Source organism: Lupinus angustifolius, chromosome LG16, assembly GCF_001865875.1.
Source record: "Lupinus angustifolius cultivar Tanjil chromosome LG16, LupAngTanjil_v1.0, whole genome shotgun sequence".
Classification (NCBI taxonomy): Eukaryota; Viridiplantae; Streptophyta; class Magnoliopsida; order Fabales; family Fabaceae; genus Lupinus; species Lupinus angustifolius.
Window position 1 is genome coordinate 5,014,886 of NC_032024.1, and position 8,758 is coordinate 5,023,643.

General features: G+C 29.3%; 1 protein-coding gene across 1 annotated transcript; it reads left to right on the plus strand.

Annotated features, from left to right (window-relative positions):
• On the plus strand, nt 4,280-7,357 carry LOC109330404. Its single transcript, XM_019564607.1, has 5 exons — nt 4,280-4,631; nt 4,816-4,927; nt 5,354-5,446; nt 5,979-6,185; nt 6,987-7,357. The coding sequence occupies exons 1-5, from the start codon at nt 4,315-4,317 to the stop codon at nt 7,212-7,214; spliced, it is 957 nt and encodes a 318-aa protein (XP_019420152.1). The 5' UTR covers nt 4,280-4,314; the 3' UTR covers nt 7,215-7,357.

The window sequence follows — 8,758 nt, forward strand, 5'->3', positions numbered from 1 at the left end:
ATAATAAATGTTGTTGGTGATAACTGATGATGAAAGAAAGATTTGATTAATGTGTGGCAAACACGACGCCAGTAGTGCACAACTGCACATTCGTGCAAACTAAACCACGCGCTTTTTCGGTTCCTACTTTCAAAACCAATTGCAAACTAAACCACGCGCTTTTTCGGTTCCTACTTTCAAAATCAATTGCAAACTAAAGCACGCGCTAAGAAATCACATTTTTTGCAAAAAATGCATTTTTTTTTGTAATATCATTTGTATGTCTCACTTTTTTGAATAATGAACAAATTCGTGATTATCTCTTTCAATAAATGTTGTTTCCAAAAGTGTAGGTTTAGCTTGATAGATTGAAGTTCGTATTATATAACAATATTTATATTATATTATTTCAATATAAGTAATATTATATTTATACATGAAATTTTAATATAAAAAATGCATATAAAAATATAATTTATTTTTAGTATTGAATGAATTTATCTAATTAGCTTATTTAGAAATAGATTTGTTAGTCTATTCAAATATCTTATAATATAATATGTATTTAAATATACTAACATGTCATACTTTTAAATAAATTAAGTCTGGTCTTTGATTTTTTAAATGACTAAACAAATTAGATTCAGATTCTTATATATTATATAGAAATAGAGTAAATATATTTCAGGCAAAATCTAATCTAACATATTTCCACTATTAACCACTTTGTAGGTGGGATTCATTTTCACTTCCATCAAACTTCCAATATAACATGATTCACGATGGAGGATCATGTCTTTTTTCTTTCTAGAAAACAATAATACTAATCATCACTTAGATTAATGTAAGAGTTTAAAATCTATGCACCGACAGTGTAAAGTTTTTTACACTGTCAGCACATCATCCACCGTTGATTTGTAATACTTTTATTTAAAAGTCAATACTAGTTAACATATGAATGTGAGGATTTGCTGATAGTGTAAAAATCACTTACAATTTTAGTATATACATATTAAATCCTTAATGTAAATAGTTGTTGTAGAGAGTAATATACATATTGTAAAATAATAATGTACAACTTTGAACACAAATCATTTCCCTCTAATTATAAATTAGTAGAACATCTTTAATAAAAAATTTACATTTGTCATGTCAACTCTATTCTATTTTCTATTTAATTGCTCCTCTATTCCGAAATAAAAAATACTTATACTTTATATAATATATATTGTTTAAATATGGGTTTTTTTTATAAAATAAATCTTTAGCAACCAAAAATGCAAATTTTATTTTATGAGTGATATATTTTATATTAAAAGTTCATATTTTAATTCTTTTAAAATTGATTTTACTTTTTAATATAATTAACAAGTCTGAACTTAATTTATTGTTTTGTACATTTGAGAAATTTATCTAGACTAAATTTGTCTACAGTGAATAATGTATCTATTTTTAAAAAAATAGTTGTTATATCTTTCTTTAATAAGAATCAATATGATCTTTATAAGATTCTTCTTCCGAATAAAATTCAATGAGATACGGAGAGACCATGTCTTCATCTATATGATTCTAAGTATTTGAATTAGGGTTGGAAACGAGCCGAACTGAGTCGAACCAGAGTTCAGCTCGAGAATGATTGGTTCAGCTCGAAACTCGACTCGAGTTATTTGTTGAGTTCGAGTTCTACTCGGTTAAAGTTCACGAACTGTTCGAATTGGTTGATTTAGACAACTTAAATAGTTGATTAATTTTAAAAAAATACTACAAAAAATTTATACATATAAATATAACCTTATTTATATATATGATAGAAATAAATATAAAAAATAATGCATGAGTCATAATAAACATAAAAATTAGTTTATATATATATATATATATATATATCGAGCTAGCTCATGAACCCAACGAGTCGAACTGTATCTAACTCAAGTTCAGCTCGTTTATTTAACGAACTCAATTTTTAGCTCAAGTTCGGCTCATTTGGTTCATGAACCAAGTTTATCGAGCTATATAACGAGTCGAGTTTCGAACAAATACCAAGTTAGTTCAATTTATTGCCAGCCCTAACTTGAACCAATCAAAAGTTCAAATTGTATCCAAATTACTCTTTTTCAAATAATATCTACAGTATTCACCAATATTCATTTTTTTTATAATTTAATCTATAACAATTTTCACATTCATCCACAAATGCTTATATTTTTTTGTTTTATTAAGATCATTAGAATTTTCTCTTATAGTTAAATGGAGTCCTATAAAATTATTATAAAAATCATCTTATATCAAAAGAAAAAGTAATATGTTAATGAATAATATTTTATTTATTAATATTTCTTTTGCAAATAATACATTTCACTTTCTTATAATAGTAGTGGATTTATAGACTGATTTTTCTAGAGGAATCGTGCTTAAATTATTTAATATTTTCTCAAGTCAATTATAGATATATTCTTATTTATTTATTTATTAAGAGGTTAACTTATCTTAAAGGAATCTTTTCCTTTATATCTAGAGTACACTAACATATGTGTGTGTGAATGTCAATATAGCTTAGGTGTCTACTTTAATTAAAATGCGGACAACAAAGTTATTTGGTAGCTTTATTGTTATCGGTAAGAGTAAATGAAGTTTGATTCTTGACAAATGCACTACATCGTTTTGTTATTAATTAATACATTTCCTCCACATCAGTAGAGTCATTTTTCAACCAACAAGATCAAACACAATTATCACGGACTGGTTCAAGTGGTACATGTTTGATTTCTCTTAAGCAATGTTTTAGGTTCGAGTCTTGTGGATGAAAAAATATCCGCTGAAAGAATTAACCTTACATATCTGTGAATGTTTCCGACTCGGACGGAATTGCCTCCAGTACAAAGATACTTGTGGGAAACAAAAAAACACAATTTAAAGAAAAAGTATCATATAAAATGTTCAATTTATGTTTTATATAAGAAAGAAAAGAAGAAAATATTAATAGAGACAAAACTAGCTTTAATTATCTCTTTCTATGTAAAAATAATCATTTGTTTGACACAATAATACAATCTTTTTTATAATATTATTGATATTGTATCAGTTATCAAATTGATCAGAATATTAATATGATAATATATTGGTTTTTTTGTACACTAGAAAACAAAACATTGAACACATCACATAAGAGAGATCTTGAGCAAGATAAAGTTGACAAAGGTTTAGATATATATAATTTATACTATTTATAAAGGGAAAACCCAAAATAACCACCCACCATGATGTAATTTATGATTATCCCTATTTTGCCCTAACTATTTTCTAATTTTTACAAAAAAAGACATATATAACCTAATGTTCCTCTCCACCTAATATATGCTCATATTATTTGGTTAATTATTTCTTATTCTTTCATTATGACTATCAGTTTTTGATATAGAACATGAATGTTCAATTTTACACCAATCAAATAAATTCAACTGTAGATTACAAATATTTAACACAAAATATTATATTTGGCATTTATGACATACAAATTATACATTATAAATGATAGAAAAGCGGGTTGACAGACACGATAGTAACTGTCAACACGCTAGTTATATTAATGGTAATTTTTAAAAATAACTAATGAAGATAATAATTACTTTCATTTATATCATTTGTTAAATCATAATGTGTTATGTGGTGGTAGACTATGTTTTATAATTATAAACAAATATAGGAATTATACATTTGATCTTCCATACCAACATTTTGATAAAAATTAAGTATTTTTCTTAAAATAATTATTTTTAAATGAAAATTAGTCATTCAACTAATTTTGACCTATTTTAGTCAATATAATTATAAATTAATATAATTATTGTATCATATTGATATTATAATTAATTCATTTATAAGAACTAGTTTTCAAAGTAAATCTAGCTCGCTGCAAAGTGCACACAAATGATTTTGTGTTTTTTATTATTCCAAAAATCAAAAGTGTATTCAAATATTGTAAAAATGAATCAAAGTAGTATTTATTAGTAAAAAATATTAAAAAGATAAATTTGATTTATATTTAATATTTTTAAAATTGTTTCAAATTTTTTATATTTCAAGGTCCAAATTGATATACACAAATTAAACATTTAATTTTAACTAAAATTTAGTCACTAATAATAATTATATATTGCATAATATATATTTTTATACAAGTTTTTCTCCCCAAGAAGTTTTTTCTTTCTCCAATCGATAATAAGGAGAGTTGACGTGGAAAAGCGCAAGCCCCTTGATTGCCCTAATAATCCCTCTATAGCTAGATAAGAAACTTTAGTCAGTGGCCAAACAACGAAAATTAATTTTTTAAAGAAAATGGAATTACTTTATCTTCTTTGCTCTATCGTCTTCACTTCAATCACATCCATTTTCCTATCCTTTCTCCTTCCCTTTCACGCGCTACTACGCCGGTGGATTTCTCCACGCGCCACTCTATCTTCAACCACTGACGGAACTGAACCCATATCTCTCTACGAAGGTACGGTCTGGCACCAACGCCGCCACCCCGTCCATCATTCTTTCCAATACCATGTCCGCTACGCCCTCATCGACCTTGATCGTGCACCTCACGCGCCGCCAGATCATATTTCTGCCGATGAAGCTCGCCAAATTACCGATACCAATGGACCCATGTAATTCTCTTTTACAATTTTGTAATTTTAGTCCCTTGGGTTGTGTCAGAAAACTGCAAAATTTCATCTTGATGTTTCAATTTTTTTGTTGTGATTTTGAGTTTATGGCCATAAATTAAAGTGAAATTAACATTTATGTGAAGTTTTGATTTGTAACTGGTTCATGTTGAATTCAATTATGCAGTTTGTTGTTGACAATACCACCTAGTGTGGGATATGAACAGAATCCTTTGAGTGTATATTATTGCTATGATGTTGAAGGTTCTACTAAACATTTGAAGAAGTGCATTGCTGAGGTGTGGTAAAAATCTTATTTTTCATAGTTTCTGAGACTTCTTTAATTTATACTACGGTTCCTGACCCAAATCATTAGTGTCTAATCTCTTTTTCACCAACAACTCCATTTTGGGTAGAGTCCTTTCATTTCTGCATTCTGTCTCTTTTGTATAGATTGTTTTTGTTCATTTTGAAGTAGACTGTGGAGTTGTTGGGATATGTAATCTATACCTATAATTCATAAATCAATATGTATGTGCTACAATGGTTTTTTCGGTTTTCCTATTCTATTAATAATGTTATTAATCAGAATATTAAGAATCTAGTGAAATGGAAAGGTTGTGAAAGAGTAGAGGTGTTGGTACCAATCTGATGGAGTTTGTGTCCTTTTTGCTATGTGATGAGTGCTGACAGTAGTGTTATTTTTGATTTTTTTTTGGTTTCAGGTTACAAATACACCATGGGGTGAAAGAGTGTCTTTTATTTTCAATCCACACACTGATCTTGTGGCCAAAGCCTTGCATGTCAGTCCTTTTATGGTATGTCAAGTTCTTCGCTTTTGCTTTGCCTGTTGAGGTTTCGGCAGCGCACTGTATGCTATTATTTGATGTTTTTTGTTGATGTGTAGTTGTCATATGCTTAAATGGATTCCAATCTCACTCTCCTTTACTAGCTCTGGGATACAAATGCTTTAGAAAAATGAAAAGAATGCAATTATCAATTATGTTTTTAAGACTGAACATCCAAATATGTTGTTGTAAATGATGTTATATAATTCACTACGATATATTTCGATATAGAATGCAATATATTCTGTCTTTCTCAGAGTATAGATTAAATATAACGTTATTCACTATGTTAGTTTAATGATACTGGAATGAGGTGGCTGTGAAGAAGACTTTGGATTAGTAAATGAACTTTGCTTATATATGACACAATTTCTTAAACATCTCATGGCTTGCCTTGGATGCTTAGTCTATATGGTTTAATTTGATTGATATGATAATCACTTTTACTTAAGATAGTTTTTTCTTCATTTTATTAGTAATAAATCTATCTGAACTTTGGTAGGATATGCTTGGGAGTTGGAATATCAAAACAAATGATCCCATATCCGGAGAGAATCTTACTATATCAATTTCAGTTCATCACCCTGAGCATGGAAACTATTTTACTGCCAGTCTGAAAGCCAAAAAGCTGTGTTCATCATCACAGTCGGATCATGCATTTTTCTTTTGGTTGATGCCTCATAAGGTTGCAGTGTGGATATATTGGCATGTAAGTTTCATTTTGCTATACTTTCCTTTTATTGTGTTTTGATGCTGCATTACATTAACCTCTTTACTGATACATACATGATAAGAGTAAGAAAAATACTATAGCACTTGATGTGCTGTCGCACCAAACTAGTGAACTATCGTGACATGAGAGTGAACCTCGACACATCAGTAAGGTTGTTACTTAGTAATCCAGAGGTCACAGGTTCAAATCCTGGAAACAGTTTTTCTGCTTGTGAGGGTAAGACCGCCTACATCTACCCTCCCTATACGGCTATACCCACTAGGCGAGAGTCTCACGGAGTGGACAACCCCTTTTCTAGTTACTAGTGTACAGTTATCCCTTATTTTTGTTGTTTTATTCTTGTTGCTTTGTAGAACTCAATAGTGTAATAATATCTCACCTCATGTTTTTGTAAGTGGATCCTTAATATTTTTTTAAATTGCTCATAGTGTTGAACCTCTCAACTGGTGGGGTGTAACCATCGTTTTCTTCCTTGATAAGAGTAACCTCAAAGTTGAATTTTTCTTGCTTTTGTAAGACTGAGATACTAGACTATGCTATATAAGTCATTATCAATTTTTTTCTTTTTGAATTGAGAAATGCATTTTTTGTGCCACATCATTTGTGTCTGCTCAAGAACTATAGTTTAGCAAGGATATAAATAAATCATTTGCTTGCTTTATTGAATCACCATGTTTTATGTTTTATGAATTGGAACTTCATGAATCTGTTGATGAACTGTATTATGTTTTCAAATGATTTTTCAACTGTATTATGCATTTTTTGCCATTTCTCCAGGCTTTAAAATTGTGGTGGAAAAATGTGCATTTTGTCCAACACCCTAGATATACCACTCCCACATACCGCGACGAAGCTATAACTCGGGATCAAAAACTGCAATGCTGCGGATTGAGTAATGACTATAGAAATCTGCAACAAAGAGGAGGAAACCAGAGTCGCTTAGCTGAAAATGGTTCTACAAATCGGTTGTTTAGATGGAGAGATGCTAAGTGGCCATGGTCATAGAAAAGAGTAAGCATTTATTTTCTTGTGCTTATGAAAAACACTCCCAAATTGACTTGGTACTCTAGATTGGATTTTCACTAGTTAGGGACTATACTTGCTTAAATTATTATCATTAAATGTGTGTACAAGAGAAATTCTTACCTACAATTGGATTCTTCCTAGTAACCTTTTGGAACAGATTTAGATTCTATAGGTTAGGTACAATATGATTTTGAATCATGTTCGAGGTCAAGTCCCCCTAATACTTTTTGAGTACGTGACTGTCCTTCTCACCTAGAATTGCTTGAAGGAATTAAGCTTTGGCCTTATTTAAATTAATAAACTTTGTACAACACCATAATACATTTATACTAAAATATTTATTTTAGAATAAATATTAATTTTAAGCTTTCTAATTTTACAATTTTATAACTTATACATTATGTTCAAATTTAAACATTGTTATATTTAAGGTTGACTTGATTCTAATTTCTTGAGCTGAGGTTGGGTTAGGTCAGGTTCAAGAAAATGTCTCAATTATATTGGGCCAAGACTTAGCCAACCTAAATGTTTGACCCGTTCGATGAACACTATTATTATGCACAATTGGGTGGATGGATTATCAGCATTATAAATTGTCTATTAGAATTATGGGTTAGTTATAGAGAGTCCTTTCCTTGAAGCCAACTCATACTCCCCAAGGTTGTACCAGAAATCTTATCAGGCAACCCAATGCACGATGCTCTAACTCGGTACAGTATAATAATAGTAGATATACGCAATCCTAACTGTTGCGTCTAGCCAATCCTCTAGATATTGGATGACAAAAATAATAGAATGAGATTAGCAATTATATTTGCAGGCAATGAAGGGAGAGATGTTCATATAGTCATATCTTAGTTGCTTATTAAAATTATTTACACTAAGTATAAGTTAATAGATATAAATTAAAAATATAATTTATTAGTAGTTAAGTATATAGCAAAAAAGAACTTAAGTGAAATAATTAACAAACCCGTTTAATAGTATTGATAATGGTGTTTTCATATTCACACTTTGTTATAACTAATTGTTCGAGTATGGTTACTTATAAGTTATAACTAATTGTTCATGATTTTAAGGTGTAATTTTTATTTTCATAATTGTTATGTTTGCAACAAAATAAACTGTCAAATAGACTATTATACATTGTCCTATATATTATCCATACCACAAAAGAGAAACTAAGAGTTATTAGCATATAAATATAGATTATTATTACGGAGAGTAAATCTTTTATCCCAAAAAGTGTGCAACTTCATATGTCACTTTTATTGATTGACCAGAAAAATATTTTATTATTAAATTTTAAATTTAAATATATGATTTTCAACCAATCAGATGAAATATCATACGAGTGATACATTCTTATGATGAGCCATAATGTCTGCAATTATTATGGGAGTACCTGAGTTGATACACTTACTCAAAAGCATTGTCATATGAACAACTTATCCTCTAAAGCATGTTCCAGTTCTTCACTCATTGCCCCCCTTCTTTCACATGAATAGATTCAGGTGAAAATA

What these genes read in the sequence shown, in the direction of transcription:
- LOC109330404 (XM_019564607.1), top strand. Translation starts at nt 4,315, where the DNA reads ATGGAATTACTTTATCTTCTTTGCTCTATCGTCTTCACTTCAATCACA. An exon ending in TGAAGAAGTGCATTGCTGAG is followed by an intron (nt 4,928 to 5,353) that starts GTGTGGTAAAAA and finishes TTTTGGTTTCAG; the next exon opens with GTTACAAATACACCATGGGG. An exon ending in CAGTGTGGATATATTGGCAT is followed by an intron (nt 6,186 to 6,986) that starts GTAAGTTTCATT and finishes CCATTTCTCCAG; the next exon opens with GCTTTAAAATTGTGGTGGAA.